Source organism: Aulonocara sp. 'chitande type north' Nkhata Bay, linkage group LG22 (genome assembly GCF_057382095.1).
Source record: "Aulonocara sp. 'chitande type north' Nkhata Bay isolate Kocher_YH1m ecotype deep benthic linkage group LG22, A_spYH_male_GT1.1, whole genome shotgun sequence".
NCBI classification, from domain to species: Eukaryota; Metazoa; Chordata; class Actinopteri; order Cichliformes; family Cichlidae; genus Aulonocara; species Aulonocara sp. 'chitande type north' Nkhata Bay.
The window spans coordinates 1,249,805-1,267,049 of record NC_141364.1 but is presented as its reverse complement, the minus strand read 5'-3'; the positions used below and the strand labels follow the sequence as shown (position 1 = coordinate 1,267,049).

Here is a 17,245-nt window from a genome sequence, read left to right as displayed (position 1 = left end):
ATTCCAGGGGTCCAGCATCAGCTGAGGACTGGGACCTAGCCTCTGGGGAAGCCCTGGAGCGGCAAACAGTGCCAATGGCGGCTGAACCATGAAAAGCACCTTGAGTAGGACTTAGGCTTTCTCCCTGCATGGAGTGAACGAGTGGAACCGGTAATGCTGGAGCCAGAGCTACTGGGGCCTGCGCTACAGGCGGCACTGGAGCTACTGGGGCCTGCGCTACAGGCGGCACTGGAGCTACTGGGGCCTGCGCTACAGGCGGCACTGGAGCTACTGGGGCCTGCGCTACAGGCGGCACTGGAGCTACTGGGGCCTGCGCTACAGGCGGCACTGGAGACTGAGCTGAGGGTGGCACTGGAGACTGGGCTGAGAGTGGCTGCGGGGGAGCTAACTGGGCTGAGAGTGGCTGCGGGGGAGCTAACTGGGCTGAGAGTGGCTGCGGGGGAGCTAACTGGGCTGAGAGTGGCTGCGGGGGAGCTAACTGGGCTGAGAGTGGCTGCGGGGGAGCTAACTGGGCTGAGAGTGGCTGCTGAGCAGGCGACACTGGGAGCTGAGCTGCTGGAGACACAGGTGACACTGGTGTACTGGGGTGAAGGCAACGAGGATGCAGTCCCTCTCTTAAGGGAGGATGGAATGATTTAGTGATAAAGCTTGATGTGAACAGATGCTGATGCTGAGAATACCAGGCAGCGAGGGCTTCCAGGAGGGTAGCTGACTCTACCTTGCCTGGACCGCCCATGCCAAACAGTTCGAAGCAAATCCTGGCTCTCAGAGCTGTTATTAATTGTTTTAATCCGTTAATGTCCAAAAAACCAGCTGTGCAGAGGGTGGAAGACAAAAAGTTGTCGAAAAAGACCACCTGAAGGAGTCTCTTGGGGGTGTCCTCAGCGTGGATTACCTCCCGGCAGTAATTCCACAACTGCGCGAGATACTGAGACTGTGAGTCCACAGGATCCATTTGATGGTTGCGTCGTTCTGTCATGGTTGGCTGTGTGGCAGGCGGGCAAGCAGGAGTGGTGGATCCAAAATGCAGGACTCAGACACAGAAATTCAACTTAAAGCGCAGCTTTAATGCTGGAAAACCTCTTACTAACTAAACTCACCAAAAGACAAACAAAAACGCTGGTGGACTAAAACACTGAAGCACAAAACACTGAACTGGAAACAATATTCCAGCCCTAACCATAACCTTATCCCTAACCTCAACCAGCACTTTAATAATGTTAAATAGTGTTTCCAAAGCGATTTAAGTAAAACAAATATACACGTGTAGATTCATTCCAAACGGTTCTCATGTTTCCTCATTTTTCTGATCTCATCATATAGGGACGTGTCGGGTGCCTGGAAGTGTAATATACAGACGATTTGCCAGCTAGCGTAAAATGTTACGCTTTGGGAGTGAGAACGTGTTGGAGATGACTATGAGTAGATTAAGAAGTAAAATTATTAACAAGATGATCGACCTCTGTTGGAGTAGCGTTCAGGTAGCTGCTCTGCTCTGTGGTTGGCACAGGGCATTGGAGATGATAACAGTGGGTGGATTATATTCTTAAACTTAGTTACAGCGCTTTCAGAAAGACATCTACTGTGATCAAGTCTACTCTCCACTGCTGTGTAATCAATTATTATAAATGTAAATGTTATCAGGAAATGATCAGACAGGAGAGGGTTTTCAGGAAACACTGTTATACTGCCTGTATTTATCATTAATGTACCAGAGGCCTTCAAGATGGCAGAAGGTAAAGAGCCATCTCCAACCTTCCTTTCAAATCAAGGAAATGGAAACGGAAATCAAATCCTTGAAGGAGAAGTTGTCAAACAGCTGACAGATCATCTGCAGAGGAATGGCTTATTGGAAGAGTTTCCGTCAGGTTTCAGAGCTCATCATGTCAAAGAGAGTCAGGATTAAATGAGACAGATATCATTTATGCAGGCTCTCAAATGAGTTATGATCTGATATGGATGAGGACTCAGGTTTCGTTTTAAAGCTGGGAAAACCAAAATGTCCTTTGACTGTGGTCAGAGTGAAAGGATTACTCTCCTGCTGCATATTGAAGGTTTGTGTGAGAACAGTGAGCTGTCTGGAGCACAGAATGTGAAGACCAGCACAACAATGATACAGAGCAATGCCTGTGTGTTTGTACTGCACATCAGAGCCAACGACAGGCTGTCATGTGACTGAGGAGCGGTAAGACACTGCATACAAGACACTGAGTTGAACATGTTTCTCTGTATCCACATTAAAATGCATCTATTTACTCAGAAAAGAGTGTCTTTTTAAAAATCTGGCTGATTTCTGCATGGTTACATAATCCTTCCTTATGAAACCATCCTATCTGATGACTTCATAATGAAATCAACCCAGGCTGGTTCCAGAGAGCAAAGCTGACTGTTGAATAAAGGCAAACATTTGATGCATTTCCACTCACATTGTAGGGACTGACAGTTAACAAAGGAGAGCACAATAGAGGAAATGACACACCTGCTAGTTTGGGAGTTTCTCTCTAGAAGTATGTATGTATAATACATCACATTTACAATACAGTATATCTGCCAAGTCATACTCTGAGTTCCTCTGCATGAAAACAAAAAAGAAAGGAAAACAGAATCTAAGAATGGCTGGAATCCTTTCATTCACATTAAATAATGTGAAAATAAGTACGATGCATCCCAGTTTACTGAGGAGTGAGAAATACATCCACACACTTATTGGAAAAAAAACAGCAGAGAAAAGTGAGTTGGGCCGTTATATGTGAGGAGCAGCACAGCTATGCTAACCTTCATGTTGAGACGTTACATAACTCCCGGTGCAGACGGCTCCCTGTTATAGTGTTTCCTCACTTGGCTCATGCGAGCCCAGCCCAATTTTTACTCTTTAAGTGTGCGCGTGTGTGTGTGTGTGTGTGGGGGGGGGGGGATATGTGTGTATTCACATCATTTATGTTAATGAGAGTGTGGGGAGTGAGTTGGAGGGTGGGGTGGGCTGCTTTTAACTATGTAAAGCACTTTGTGCTACATTTTTTTTTGTATGAAAAGTGCTTTATAAATAAAGATTGATTGATTGATTGATAACTGTGTGACAGCTGAACAAAAAAATAATTGAAGTGAATCCAAAGAAAGAAAAACGGATTTATCAGCCACAAAGGGGGTGACTTTATATTTCAAGTTTACTGGCCTGCATTAAGAGCTATATGTGTACCTGAGTTTAAGAACATGCAGCTTCTGGTCTGAATGAAACCACTGCACCTGTATTTGGAAAAACCAGTCTGGGTTGTGCCTCTTATCTGGACCCCTCCCTGTCAAGCTATGTCATCCACCTCTAGTTGGTTGGGGAGACACACCCAGACTGGCAGTATATGTATGCACTCTAACCTGGAACATACTGGCTCAGTTCCCTGAAGCTACTCCACCATCTGCCTACCTTTCTAGCTCCATTCAGAGTAAGGGTCTGCCACATTAATGCCACTCCTAACCAAATAACATTAAACATTTATAAGGGAACTTTTGTTCATATCTTCTCAAGAAGACATCGCAGATGAAGGTCAAATGTACCTGAATGAACTTGTCTATCGATCTCTCAGTCAGGATCACACACTTACTGTCACAATCCTGGGTCTTATGACCCAGCGGTCTCAGTTTCTTGTGTTTTGTCATTTTGTATTATGATTTGAGTCCACCTTGTTAGTTTAGTCCTGGTCCCGAGGTTGTCATGTTTGGCTTTTGGTTGTTAGATATCCCCATGTCTTTGCTCCTTATCTTCCTCTGTGTACCTGTGTTCATATATCTCTGAGTATTTTCAGTTCTGTGTCCTCCCTGTCTTTTTATGCGTAATTGTCCTCATCTGTGCTCCCTGTGTATTCCCATGTCCCTTATTACCTTCTGTGTATTTATGTGATAATCTCCCTCTGTTTCGTGTCGCGTCATCCTTCAGTTTTGTGCGTATTTCCCTGTGATTTCCCTGTGCCTCCTGGTGAGTTAGTTTTAGTTCTCCCCAGTGTAGTTTTGTATCGCCCTTTGCCTTTCTGTTAATAAAGCTGTGTTTTGAGTTTATCTACACGTGTTGTGAGTCTTGCATTTGGGTCCTCACCTCCCTGCACACACCCAGTCCCTGAAACTAACATAACTCAGTTCATTTAAACATTTCACATTTTCACGTCCTTCAGTTTTTAATCGCTGCACTTACAGGATGTGAGCTGGACAACATTAATAATCTTAATGAGGTACATGTGACATTGGCGACACAGCTACTGAGATGAAGCTCATTTTGCAGCAGAGGTGGTTGTAGTTACAGTAGCTGTAGTTGGAGCAGCTGCGGTTGGAGCAGCTGTGTCTGAGAGCTGCATGAAGCTGTAGTGAAGAGAAACTGTTTGATCAACTGAGCTTTTGGTACCACATATACACTGCAGTCTAAAGTCTTAGACATATGAAGTTACATCATAATTTAATAGAACTTGTTACTTGTAAGCTGTCCATCACAGTGAAAGCAAGTGTGATGTTTTATAAGCCAGCGACATGAGATAACATCAGCATTCATATAAATATGTGCAGGTGAAGTAATGGTAGATATTGTCCTGGTTAAAGGTGTGTGCAGACACAGCTTGAATGCAAGTGTCTCTCTGCTTTTGTCCTCCTGAAACAGCCAACAACACTGACTGTTGCAGTGCTGTTTCACACATGCTCTGTCACATTTTTCTGCTGCTACATTTTACCGCTGTGACTGTGAACAGGTTTGTAGAAAAAGTATTATTAAGAGAAACCATTCTCATCATAAAACAGTCAGGGGACACTCATTAATCAATCCAAAGAGACTTTATTTATGATAGTTTTGAAAAGTGCAATGATAAGATCAGTGTTGAGATTGTAGACATCACAATATTGTTAATATTAGTCCCCTGATCACACGCTTGGATGATACACATACAAACAACATCTCAGGGAGGAAAACATCAAACATGTCTGATCTGAACCCCCCCCTAAAACTACAAAAAAAAAGAATTCAAATATGCTTTACAACCTGGTTACTTAATAATTTCAAAACTTCACATGTACTTTGGTTTATTACTTCATTTTCAGGATGTGAACTTAAAAATGTTACAAATATGAGCTGAGTACATGTGACATCAGAACCAGAACTAATGTAAGGAAGCTGATGTTGTTCACCATGGCAGAGGAAGTGGTTCTTGCAGTAGTTCTGGTTGTTGTTGGGGTTGTTGTTCTGGTGGTTGCTGAGGTTTTTCTGGTGGTTGTACTTGTTGTTGGGGTAGTTGAGGTTGTTGTTGGGGTGGTTGCTGAGGTTGTTCTGGTGGTTGTACTTGTTGTTGGGGTAGTTGAGGTTGTTGTTGGGGTGGTTGCTGATGTTTTTGTAGTGGTTGTACTTGTTGTTGGGGCAGTTGAGGTTGTTGTTGGGGTCGTTGCTGATGTCGTTGTAGTGGTTGTAGTTTTTGGGGTAGTTGTGCTTGTTGTTGGGGTAGTTGCTGAGGTTTTTGTAGTGGTTGTACTTGTGGTTGGGATACTTGAGGTTGTTGTAGGGGTAGTTGTTGATGTTGTTGTAGTTGCTGTGGTTGTGGTTGTTGTTGGGGTAGTTGCTGATGTCGTTGTAGTGGTTGTAGTTGTTGTTGGGGTAGTTGTGCTTGTTCTTTGGGTAGTTGCTGATGTTTTTGTAGTGGTTGTACTTGTTGTTGGGGTAGTTGAGGTTGTTGTTGGGGTCGTTGCTGATGTCGTTGTAGTGGTTGTAGTTGTTGGGGTAGTTGTGCTTGTTGTTGGGGTAGTTGCTGAGGTTTTTGTAGTGGTTGTACTTGTTGTTGGGATACTTGAGGTTGTTGTAGGGGTAGTTGTAGATGTTGTTGTACTGGCTGTGGTTGTGGTTGTTGTTGGGGTAGTTGCTGATGTCGTTGTAGTGGTTGTAGTTGTTGGGGTAGTTGTGCTTGTTCTTGGGGTAGTTGCTGAGGTTTTTGTAGTGGTTGTACTTGTTGTTGGGGTAGTTGAGGTTGTTGTTGGTGCAGCTGTTGTAGTTGTGGTTGAGGTTGTTGTCACCACAGCTGTAGTTGTTGTTGTTGGCGCAGCAGTTGTGGTTGTTGTTGGGGCAGCTGTACTTGTTGTTGTTGGGGCGGCTGTTGTGGTTGTTGTTGGGGCAGCTGTAGTTGTTGTTGTTGGGATGGCTGTTGTGGTTGTTGTTGGGGCAGCTGTAGTTGTTGTTGTTGGGGCAACAGTTGTTGTTGTTGTTGGGGCGATTGTTGTGGTTGTTGTTGGAGCTGCAGTTGTGGTTGTTGGAGCAGCAGTTGTGGTTGTTGTTTGTGCAGCTGTAGTTGTTGTTGTTGTTGGGGCAACTGTTGTGGTTGTTGTTGGGGCGGCAGTTGTGGTTGTTGTTGGGGCGGCAGTTGTTGTTGTTGTTGGGGCAGCTGTAGTTGTTGTTGGGGCAGCTGTAGTTGTTGTTGTTGGGGCGGTTGTTGTGGTTGTTGTTGGAGCTGCAGTTGTGGTTGTTGGAGCAGCAGTTGTGGTTGTTGTTGGTGCAGCAGTAGTTGTTGTTGTTGTTGGGGCGGCTGTTGTGGTTGTTGTTGGGGCAGCTGTAGTTGTTGTTGTTGGCGCAGCAGTTGTGGTTGTTGTTGGGGCAGCTGTAGTTGTTGTTGTTGGGATGGCTGTTGTGGTTGTTGTTGGGGCAGCTGTAGTTGTTGTTGTTGGGGCAGTTGTGGTTGTTGTTGTTGTTGGGGCAGCTGTAGTTGTTGTTGGGGCAGCTGTAGTTGTTGTTGTTGGGGCGGTTGTTGTGGTTGTTGTTGGAGCTGCAGTTGTGGTTGTTGGAGCAGCAGTTGTGGTTGTTGTTGGGGCAGCTGTACTTGTTGTTGTTGGGGCGGCTGTTGTGGTTGTTGTTGGGCCTGGCGTTGTAGTTGTTGGCGCAGCAGTTGTGGTTGTTGTTGGGGCAGCTGTAGTTGTTGTTGTTGGAGCTGCAGTTGTGGTTGTTGGAGCAGCAGTTGTGGTTGTTGTTGGAGCAGGTGTAGTTGTTGTTGTTGGGCTCGCTGTTGTGGTTGTGGTTGTTTGAGAAGCTGTGGTTGTCACTGTAGTTGTAATTGTTGTTGGTGAAACAGTTGTGGTTGTTGTGGTTGTTGTTGGTGAAGCTGTACTAGTTGTTGTTGGTACAGCAGTTGTTGTGGTTGTTGTTGGGGCAGCAGTAGCTGTTGTTGTTGGGGCGGCTGTGGTGGTTGTTGTTGGGGCGGCTGTGGTGGTTGTTGTTGGGGCAGCTGTAGTGGTTGTTGTTTGGGCAGCAGTTGTGGTTGTTGTTGGAGCAGTTGTAGTTGTTGTTGGAGCAGCTGTGGTTGTTTTTGGAGCAGCTGTAGTTGTTGTTGGAGCAGCTGTAGTTGTTGTTGGAGCAGCTGTGGTTGTTGTCGGATCAGCTGTGGTTGTTGTTGGATCAGCTGTGGTTGTCGTCGCTTCAGCTGTGGTTGTTGTTTGAACAGCTGTCGTTGTTGCTTCAGTTGCGGTTGTTGTCGTGGCAGGTGTGGCTGTTGTGGGAACAGTAGTGGTTGTTGTTTGAGCAGCTGTAGTCGTTGTCGCTTCAGCTGTGGTTGTTGTCGCTGCAGCTGTGGTTGTTGTTTCAGCAGCTCTTGTTGTTGTCGCTGCAACTGTAGTTGTTGTTGGAGCAGCTGTGGTTGAGGGTGTTGTTGTTGTTGGGGAAGCTGTGGTTGGTGTTGGAGCAGCTGTGTTTGTTGTGGGTGCAATTGTGGTAGTTGTTGGGGAGACAGTTGTGGTTGTTGTTGGAACAGATGTAGTTGTTGTTGGAACAGCTGCAGTTATGGCCAAAGTTGTGGTTGTTGTTGGGGCAGCTGTAGTTGTTGTTGTTGGGATGGCTGTTGTGGTTGTTGTTGGGGCGGCAGTTGTTGTTGTTGTTGGGGCAGCTGTAGTTGTTGTTGGGGCAGCTGTGGTTGTTGTCGCTGCAACTGTGGTTGTTGGTGGAGCAGCTGTAGTTGTTGTCGCTGCAGTTGTGGTTGTTGTTGGAGCAGCTGTGGTTGTTGTCGCTGCAACTGTGGTTGTTGTTGGAGAAGCTGTGGTTGTTGTTGGAGCAGTTGTAGTTGTTGTCGCTGGAACTGTGGTTGTTGTTGGAGCAGCAGTTGTGGTTGTTGTTGGAGCAGCTGTGGTTGTTGTCGCTGCAACTGTGGTTGTTGTTGGAGCAGCTGTGGTTGTTGTTGGAGCAGTTGTAGTTGTTGTCGCGGCAGCTGTGGTTGTTGTTGGAGGAGCTGTGGTTGTTGTTGGAGCAGCTGTAGTTGTTGTTGGAGCAGTTGTAGTTGTTGTCGCTGCAACTGTGGTTGTTGTTGGAGCAACTGTGGTTGTTGTTGGAGCAGTTGTAGTTGTTGTCGCTGCAACTGTGGTTGTTGTTGGAGCAACTGTGGTTGTTGTTGGAGCAGCTGTAGTTGTTGTCGCTGCAGTTGTGGTTGTTGTTGGAGCAGCTGTGGTTGTTGTTGGAGCAGTTGTAGTTGTTGTCGCTGCAACTGTGGTTGTTGTTGGAGCAGCAGTTGTGGTTGTTGGAGCAGCAGTTGTGGTTGTTGTTGGGGCTACAGTTGTTGTTGTTGGGGCAGCTGTACTTGTTGTTGTTGGGGCGGCTGTTGTGGTTGTTGTTGGGGCAGCTGTTGTGGTTGTTGTTGGGGCTGCAGTTGTTGTTGTTGTTGGGGCAGCTGTAGTCGTTGTTGGGGCAGCTGTAGTTGTTGTTGTTGGGGCGGCTGTTGTGGTTGTTGTTGGGGCAGCTGTAGTCGTTGTTGGGGCAGCTGTACTTGTTGTTGTTGGGGCAGCTGTACTTGTTGTTGTTGGGGCGGCTGTTGTGGTTGTTGTTGGGGCAGCTGTAGTCGTTGTTGGGGCAGCTGTAGTTGTTGTTGTTGGGGCAGCTGTACTTGTTGTTGTTGGGGCGGCTGTTGTGGTTGTTGTTGGGGCAGCTGTACTTGTTGTTGGGGCTGCAGTAGTTGTTGTTGGGGCAGCTGTAGTCGTTGTTGTTGGGGCAGCAGTAGCTGTTGTTGTTGGGGCGGCTGTTGTGGTTGTTGTTGGGGCGGCAGTTGTGGTTGTTGGGGCAGCTGTAGTCGTTGTTGTTGGGGCAGCAGTAGCTGTTGTTGTTGGGGCGGCTGTTGTGGTTGTTGTTGGCGCATCTGTAGTTGTTGTTGTTGGCGCAGCAGTTGTGGTTGTTGTTGGGGCAGCAGTTGTGGTTGTTGTTGGGGCAGCTGTAGTTGTTGTTGGGGCAGCTGTACTTGTTGTTGTTGGAGCTGCAGTTGTTGTTGGAGCTGCAGTTGTGGTTGTTGGAGCAGCAGTTGTGGTTGTTGTTGGGGCGGCTGTTGTGGTTGTTGTTGTTGGGGCAGCTGTAGCAGTTGTGGTTGTTGTTGGGGTGGCTGTTGTGGTTGTTGTTGGCGCAGCAGTTGTGGTTGTTGTTGGGGCAGCTGTACTTGTTGTTGTTGGGGCAGCTGTACTTGTTGTTGTTGGGGCAGCTGTACTTGTTGTTGTTGGTGCGACTGTTGTGGTTGTTGTTGGCGCAGCTGTTGTGGTTGTTGTTGGGGCAGCTGTAGTGGTTGTTGTTGGGGCAGCTGTTGTGGTTGTTGTTGGGGCTGCAGTTGTTGTTGTTGTTGGGGCAGCTGTAGTCGTTGTTGGGGCAGCTGTAGTTGTTGTTGTTGGGGCGGCTGTTGTGGTTGTTGTTGGGGCAGCTGTAGTCGTTGTTGGGGCAGCTGTACTTGTTGTTGTTGGGGCAGCTGTACTTGTTGTTGTTGGGGCGGCTGTTGTGGTTGTTGTTGGGGCAGCTGTATTTGTTGTTGTTGGAGCTGCAGTTGTGGTTGTTGGAGCAGCAGTTGTGGTTGTTGTTGGGGCAGCTGTACTTGTTGTTGGGGCTGCAGTAGTTGTTGTTGGGGCAGCTGTACTTGTTGTTGTTGGGGCGGCTGTTGTGGTTGTTGTTGGGGCAGCAGTTGTGGTTGTTGGGGCAGCTGTAGTCGTTGTTGTTGGGGCAGCAGTAGCTTTTGTTGTTGGGGCGGCTGTTGTGGTTGTTGTTGGCGCAGCAGTTGTGGTTGTTGTTGGGGCAGCTGTACTTGTTGTTGTTGGGGCAGCTGTTGTGGTTGTTGTTGGGGCAGCTGTAGTTGTTGTTGTTGGAGCTGCAGTTGTGGTTGTTGGAGCAGCAGTTGTGGTTGTTGTTGGGGCAGCTGTAGTCGTTGTTGGGGCAGCTGTAGTTGTTGTTGTTGGGGCAGCTGTTGTGGTTGTTGTTGGGGCTGCAGTTGTTGTTGTTGTTGGGGCAGCTGTAGTTGTTGTTGTTGGAGCTGCAGTTGTGGTTGTTGGAGCAGCAGTTGTGGTTGTCGTTGGGGCTACAGTGGTTGTTGTTGGGGCAGCTGTTGTGGTTGTTGTTGGAGCAGCAGTTGTTGTTGTTGGCGCAGCAGTTGTGGTTGTTGTCGGTGCAGCTGTAGTAGTTGTTGTTGGAGCAGCGGTAGTTGTTGTTGTTGGAGCTGCAGTTGTGGTTGTTGGAGCAGCAGTTGTGGTTGTTGTTGGGGCTACAGTTGTTGTTGTTGGGGCAGCTGTAGTTGTTGTTGTTGGGGTGGCTGTTGTGGTTGTTGTTGGGGCAGCTGTAGTTGTTGTTGTTGGGGCAGCTGTTGTGGTTGTTGTTGGGGCTGCAGTTGTTGTTGTTGTTGGGGCAGCTGTAGTCGTTGTTGGGGCAGCTGTAGTTGTTGTTGTTGGGGCGGCTGTTGTGGTTGTTGTTGGGGCAGCTGTAGTCGTTGTTGGGGCAGCTGTAGTTGTTGTTGTTGGGGTGGCTGTATTTGTTGTTGTTGGCGCAGCAGTTGTGGTTGTTGTTGGGGCGGCAGTTGTTGTTGTTGTTGGGGCAGCTGTAGTTGTTGTTGGGGCAGCTGTAGTTGTTGTTGTTGGGGTGGCTGTAGTTGTTGTTGGAGCTGCAGTTGTGGTTGTTGGAGTAGCAGTTGTGGTTGTTGTTGGGGCGGCTGTTGTGGTTGTTGTTGTTGAGGCAGCTGTAGCAGTTGTGGTTGTTGTTGGGGCAGCTGTAGTAGTTGTTGTTGGGACTGCAGCTGTTGTGGTTGTTGTTGGGGCAGCTGTAGTGGTTGTTGTTGGGGCAGCTGTTGTGGTTGTTGTTGGGGCTGCAGTTGTTGTTGTTGTTGGGGTGGCTGTTGTGGTTGTTGTTGGGGCAGCTGTAGTGGTTGTTGTTGGGGCAGCTGTTGTGGTTGTTGTTGGGGCAGCTGTAGTCGTTGTTGGGGCAGCTGTAGTTGTTGTTGTTGGGGTGGCTGTATTTGTTGTTGTTGGCGCAGCAGTTGTGGTTGTTGTTGGGGCAGCTGTAGTTGTTGTTGGGGCAGCTGTAGTTGTTGTTGTTGGGGTGGCTGTAGTTGTTGTTGGAGCTGCAGTTGTGGTTGTTGGAGCAGCAGTTGTGGTTGTTGTTGGGGCTACAGTTGTTGTTGTTGGGGCAGCTGTAGTTGTTGTTGTTGGGGTGGCTGTTGTGGTTGTTGTTGGGGCAGCTGTAGTTGTTGTTGTTGGGGCAGCTGTTGTGGTTGTTGTTGGGGCTGCAGTTGTTGTTGTTGTTGGGGCAGCTGTAGTCGTTGTTGGGGCAGCTGTAGTTTTTGTTGTTGGGGCGGCTGTTGTGGTTGTTGTTGGGGCAGCTGTAGTCGTTGTTGGGGCAGCTGTAGTTGTTGTTGTTGGGGTGGCTGTATTTGTTGTTGTTGGCGCAGCAGTTGTGGTTGTTGTTGGGGCGGCAGTTGTTGTTGTTGTTGGGGCAGCTGTAGTTGTTGTTGGGGCAGCTGTAGTTGTTGTTGTTGGGGTGGCTGTAGTTGTTGTTGGAGCTGCAGTTGTGGTTGTTGGAGTAGCAGTTGTGGTTGTTGTTGGGGCGGCTGTTGTGGTTGTTGTTGTTGAGGCAGCTGTAGCAGTTGTGGTTGTTGTTGGGGCAGCTGTAGTAGTTGTTGTTGGGACTGCAGCTGTTGTGGTTGTTGTTGGGGCTACAGTTGTTGTTGTTGGGGCAGCTGTAGTTGTTGTTGTTGGGGTGGCTGTTGTGGTTGTTGTTGGGGCAGCTGTAGTGGTTGTTGTTGGGGCAGCTGTTGTGGTTGTTGTTGGGGCAGCTGTAGTCGTTGTTGGGGCAGCTGTAGTTGTTGTTGTTGGGGTGGCTGTATTTGTTGTTGTTGGCGCAGCAGTTGTGGTTGTTGTTGGGGCAGCAGTTGTGGTTGTTGTTGGGGCAGCTGTAGTTGTTGTTGGGGCAGCTGTAGTTGTTGTTGTTGGGGTGGCTGTAGTTGTTGTTGGAGCTGCAGTTGTGGTTGTTGGAGCAGCAGTTGTGGTTGTTGTTGGGGCGGCTGTTGTGGTTGTTGTTGTTGAGGCAGCTCTAGCAGTTGTGGTTGTTGTTGGGGCAGCTGTAGTGGTTGTTGTTGGGGCAGCTGTTGTGGTTGTTGTTGGGGCTGCAGTTGTTGTTGTTGTTGGGGCAGCTGTAGTCGTTGTTGGGGCAGCTGTAGTTGTTGTTGTTGGGGCGGCTGTTGTGGTTGTTGTTGGGGCAGCTGTAGTCGCTGTTGGGGCAGCTGTACTTGTTGTTGTTGGGGCAGCTGTACTTGTTGTTGTTGGGGCAGCTGTTGTGGTTGTTGTTGGGGCAGCTGTACTTGTTGTTGTTGGAGCTGCAGTTGTGGTTGTTGGAGCAGCAGTTGTGGTTGTTGTTGGGGCAGCTGTACTTGTTGTTGGGGCTGCAGTAGTTGTTGTTGGGGCAGCTGTACTTGTTATTGTTGGGGCGGCTGTTGTGGTTGTTGTTGGAGCTGCAGTTGTGGTTGTTGGAGCAGCAGTTGTGGTTGTTGTTGGGGCAGCTGTACTTGTTGTTGGGGCTGCAGTAGTTGTTGTTGGGGCAGCTGTACTTGTTGTTGTTGGGGCGGCTGTTGTGGTTGTTGTTGGCGCAGTAGTTGTGGTTGTTGTTGGGGCAGCTGTAGTTGTTGATGTTGGCGCTGCAGTTGTGGTTGTTGTTGGGGCAGCTGTACTTGTTGTTGTTGGGGCAGCTGTTGTGGTTGTTGTTGGGGCAGATGTACTTGTTGTTGTTGGGGCAGCAGTTGTGGTTGTTGTTGGGGCAGCTGTAGTTGTTGTTGTTGGAGCTGCAGTTGTGGTTGTTGGAGCAGCAGTTGTGGTTGTTGTTGGGGCAGCTGTAGTCGTTGTTGGGGCAGCTGTAGTTGTTGTTGTTGGGGCGGCTGTTGTGGTTGTTGTTGGGGCAGCTGTAGTCGTTGTTGGGGCAGCTGTAGTTGTTGTTGTTGGGGTGGCTGTAGTTGTTGTTGTTGGCGCAGCAGTTGTGGTTGTTGTTGGGGCAGCAGTTGTGGTTGTTGTTGGGGCAGCTGTACTTGTTGTTGTTGGAGCTGCAGTTGTTGTTGGCGCAGCAGTTGTGGTTGTTTTCGGTGCAGCTGTAGTAGTTGTTGTTGGGACTGCAGTTGTTGTGGTTGTTGTTGGGGCAGCTGTTGTGGTTGTTGTTGGGGCAGCTGTAGTTGTTGTTGTTGGAGCTGCAGTTGTGGTTGTTGGAGCAGCAGTTGTGGTTGTTGTTGGGGCTACAGTTGTTGTTGTTGGGGCATCTGTACTTGTTGTTGTTGGGGCGGCTGTTGTGGTTGTTGTTGGGGCAGCTGTAGTGGTTGTTGTTGGGGCAGCTGTTGTGGTTGTTGTTGGGGCTGCAGTTGTTGTTGTTGGTGGGGCAGCTGTAGTCGTTGTTGGGGCAGCTGTAGTTGTTGTTGTTGGGGCGGCTGTTGTGGTTGTTGTTGGGGTGGCTGTAGTTGTTGTTGGAGCTGCAGTTGTGGTTGTTGGAGCAGCAGTTGTGGTTGTTGTTGGGGCAGCTGTAGTCGTTGTTGGCGCAGCAGTTGTGGTTGTTGTTGGGGCAGCAGTTGTGGTTGTTGTTGGGGCAGCTGTACTTGTTGTTGTTGGAGCTGCAGTTGTTGTTGGCGCAGCAGTTGTGGTTGTTGTCGGTGCAGCTGTAGTAGTTGTTGTTGGGACTGCAGTTGTTGTGGTTGTTGTTGGGGCAGCTGTTGTGGTTGTTGTTGGGGCAGCTGTAGTTGTTGTTGTTGGAGCTGCAGTTGTGGTTGTTGGAGCAGCAGTTGTGGTTGTTGTTGGGGCTACAGTTGTTGTTGTTGGGGCATCTGTACTTGTTGTTGTTGGGGCGGCTGTTGTGGTTGTTGTTGGGGCAGCTGTAGTGGTTGTTGTTGGGGCAGCTGTTGTGGTTGTTGTTGGGGCTGCAGTTGTTGTTGTTGGTGGGGCAGCTGTAGTCGTTGTTGGGGCAGCTGTAGTTGTTGTTGTTGGGGCGGCTGTTGTGGTTGTTGTTGGGGTGGCTGTAGTTGTTGTTGGAGCTGCAGTTGTGGTTGTTGGAGCAGCAGTTGTGGTTGTTGTTGGGGCAGCTGTAGTCGTTGTTGGGGCAGCTGTAGTTGTTGTTGTTGGGGCGGCTGTTGTGGTTGTTGTTGGGGCAGCTGTAGTCGTTGTTGGGGCAGCTGTAGTTGTTGTTGTTGGGGTGGCTGTAGTTGTTGTTGTTGGCGCAGCAGTTGTGGTTGTTGTTGGGGCAGCAGTTGTGGTTGTTGTTGGGGCAGCTGTAGTTGTTGTTGGGGCAGCTGTAGTTGTTGTTGTTGGGGTGGCTGTAGTTGTTGTTGTTGGCGCAGCAGTTGTGGTTGTTGTTTGGGCAGCAGTTGTGGTTGTTGTTGGGGCAGGTGTAGTTGTTGTTGGGGCAGCTTTACTTGTTGTTGTTGGAGCTGCAATTGTTGTTGGAGCTGCAGTTGTGGTTGTTGGAGCAGCAGTTGTGGTTTTTGTTGGGGCGGCTGTTGTGGTTGTTGTTGTTGGGGCAGCTGTAGCAGTTGTGGTTGTTGTTGGGGCGGCTGTTGTGGTTGTTGTTGGCGCAGCAGTTGTGGTTGTTGTTGGGGCAGCTGTACTTCTTGTCGTTGGGGCAGCTGTACTTGTTGTTGTTGGGGCAGCTGTACTTGTTGTTGTTGGGGCGGCTGTTGTGGTTGTTGTTGGGGCAGCTGTACTTGTTGTTGTTGGAGCTGCAGTTGTGGTTGTTGGAGCAGCAGTTGTGGTTGTTGTTGGGGCGGCTGTTGTAGTTGTTGTTGTTGGGGCAGCTGTAGCAGTTTTGGTTGTTGTTGGGGCGGCTGTTGTGGTTGTTGTTGGCGCAGCAGTTGTGGTTGTTGTTGGGGCAGCTGTAGTAGTTGTTGTTGGGACTGCAGTTGTTGTGGTTGTTGTTGGGGCAGCTGTTGTGGTTGTTGTTGGGGCAGCTGTAGTGGTTGTTGTTGGAGCAGCAGTTGTCGTTGTTGTTGGGGCAGCTGTACTTGTTGTTGTTGGGGCGGCTGTTGTGGTTGTTGTTGGGGCGGCAGTTGTGGTTGTTGGGGCAGCTGTAGTCGTTGTTGTTGGGGCAGCAGTAGCTGTTGTTGTTGGGGCGGCTTTTGTGGTTGTTGTTGGCGCAGCAGTTGTGGTTGTTGTTGGGGCAGCTGTACTTGTTGTTGTTGGGGCAGCTGTTGTGGTTGTTGTTGGGGCATCTGTAGTTGTTGTTGTTGGAGCTGCAGTTGTGGTTGTTGGAGCAGCAGTTGTGGTTGTTGTTGGGGCAGCTGTAGTCGTTGTTGGGGCAGCTGTAGTTGTTGTTGTTGGGGCGGCTGTTGTGGTTGTTGTTGGGGCAGCTGTAGTCGTTGTTGGGGCAGCTGTAGTTGTTGTTGTTGGGGTGGCTGTAGTTGTTGTTGTTGGCGCAGCAGTTGTGGTTGTTGTCGGTCCAGCTGTAGTAGTTGTTGTTGGGGCAGCTGTAGTTGTTGTTGTTGGAGCTGCAGTTGTTGTTGTTGGCGCAGCAGTTGTGGTTGTTGTCGGTGCAGCTGTAGTTGTTGATGTTGGCGCTGCAGTTGTGGTTGTTGTTGGGGCAGCTGTACTTGTTGTTGTTGGGGCAGCTGTACTTGTTGTTGTTAGGGCAGCTGTAGTCGTTGTTGGGGCAGCTGTAGTTGTTGTTGTTGGGGTGGCTGTAGTTGTTGTTGTTGGCGCAGCAGTTGTGGTTGTTGTTGGGGCAGCAGTTGTGGTTGTTGTTGGGGCGGCTGTAGTTGTTGTTGGGGCAGCTGTAGTTGTTGTTGTTGGGGTGGCTGTAGTTGTTGTTGGAGCTGCAGTTGTGGTTGTTGGAGCAGCAGTTGTGGTTGTTGTTGGGGCGGCTGTTGTGGTTGTTGTTGTTGGGGCAGCTGTAGCAGTTGTGGTTGTTGTTGGGGCGGCTGTTGTGGTTGTTGTTGGTGCAGCAGTTGTGGTTGTTGTTGGGGCAGCTGTAGTAGTTGTTGTTGGGACTGCAGTTGTTGTGGTTGTTGTTGGCGCAGCAGTTGTGGTTGTTGTTGGGGCAGCTGTAGTGGTTGTTGTTGGGGCAGCTGTTGTGGTTGTTGTTGGGGCTGCAGTTGTTGTTGTTGGGGCAGCTGTAGTTGTTGTTGTTGGGGCAGCTGTTGTGGTTGTTGTTGGGGCTGCAGTTGTTGTTGTTGTTGGGGCAGCTGTAGTCGTTGTTGGGGCAGCTGTAGTTGTTGTTGTTGGGGCGGCTGTTGTGGTTGTTGTTGGGGCAGCTGTAGTCGTTGTTGGGGCAGCTGTAGTTGTTGTTGTTGGGGTGGCTGTATTTGTTGTTGTTGGCGCAGCAGTTGTGGTTGTTGTTGGGGCGGCAGTTGTTGTTGTTGTTGGGGCAGCTGTAGTTGTTGTTGGGGCAGCTGTAGTTGTTGTTGTTGGGGTGGCTGTAGTTGTTGTTGGAGCTGCAGTTGTGGTTGTTGGAGTAGCAGTTGTGGTTGTTGTTGGGGCGGCTGTTGTGGTTGTTGTTGTTGAGGCAGCTGTAGCAGTTGTGGTTGTTGTTGGGGCAGCTGTAGTAGTTGTTGTTGGGACTGCAGCTGTTGTGGTTGTTGTTGGGGCAGCTGTAGTGGTTGTTGTTGGGGCAGCTGTTGTGGTTGTTGTTGGGGCTGCAGTTGTTGTTGTTGTTGGGGTGGCTGTATTTGTTGTTGTTGGCGCAGCAGTTGTGGTTGTTGTTGGGGCGGCAGTTGTTGTTGTTGTTGGGGCAGCTGTAGTTGTTGTTGGGGCAGCTGTAGTTGTTGTTGTTGGGGTGGCTGTAGTTGTTGTTGGAGCTGCAGTTGTGGTTGTTGGAGTAGCAGTTGTGGTTGTTGTTGGGGCGGCTGTTGTGGTTGTTGTTGTTGAGGCAGCTGTAGCAGTTGTGGTTGTTGTTGGGGCAGCTGTAGTAGTTGTTGTTGGGACTGCAGCTGTTGTGGTTGTTGTTGGGGCAGCTGTAGTGGTTGTTGTTGGGGCAGCTGTTGTGGTTGTTGTTGGGGCAGCTGTAGTC

General features: G+C 49.2%; 1 protein-coding gene across 1 annotated transcript in view; it reads right to left on the bottom strand.

The window, feature by feature from the left end:
* Positions 1-504: 504 nt before the first annotated feature.
* LOC147303116 (uncharacterized) overlaps positions 505-17,245 on the bottom strand; it is a 42,148-nt gene continuing 25,407 nt past the window's right edge. The window contains exons 6-9 of the mRNA XM_086281203.1: positions 12,763-14,667; positions 10,007-10,665; positions 5,158-6,035; positions 505-614 (exon numbers count right to left, since the gene is read on the bottom strand). Coding sequence (XP_086137329.1) covers positions 505-614; positions 5,158-6,035; positions 10,007-10,665; positions 12,763-14,667 — 3,552 coding nt within the window. The remainder of the gene's footprint in view (positions 615-5,157; positions 6,036-10,006; positions 10,666-12,762; positions 14,668-17,245) is intronic.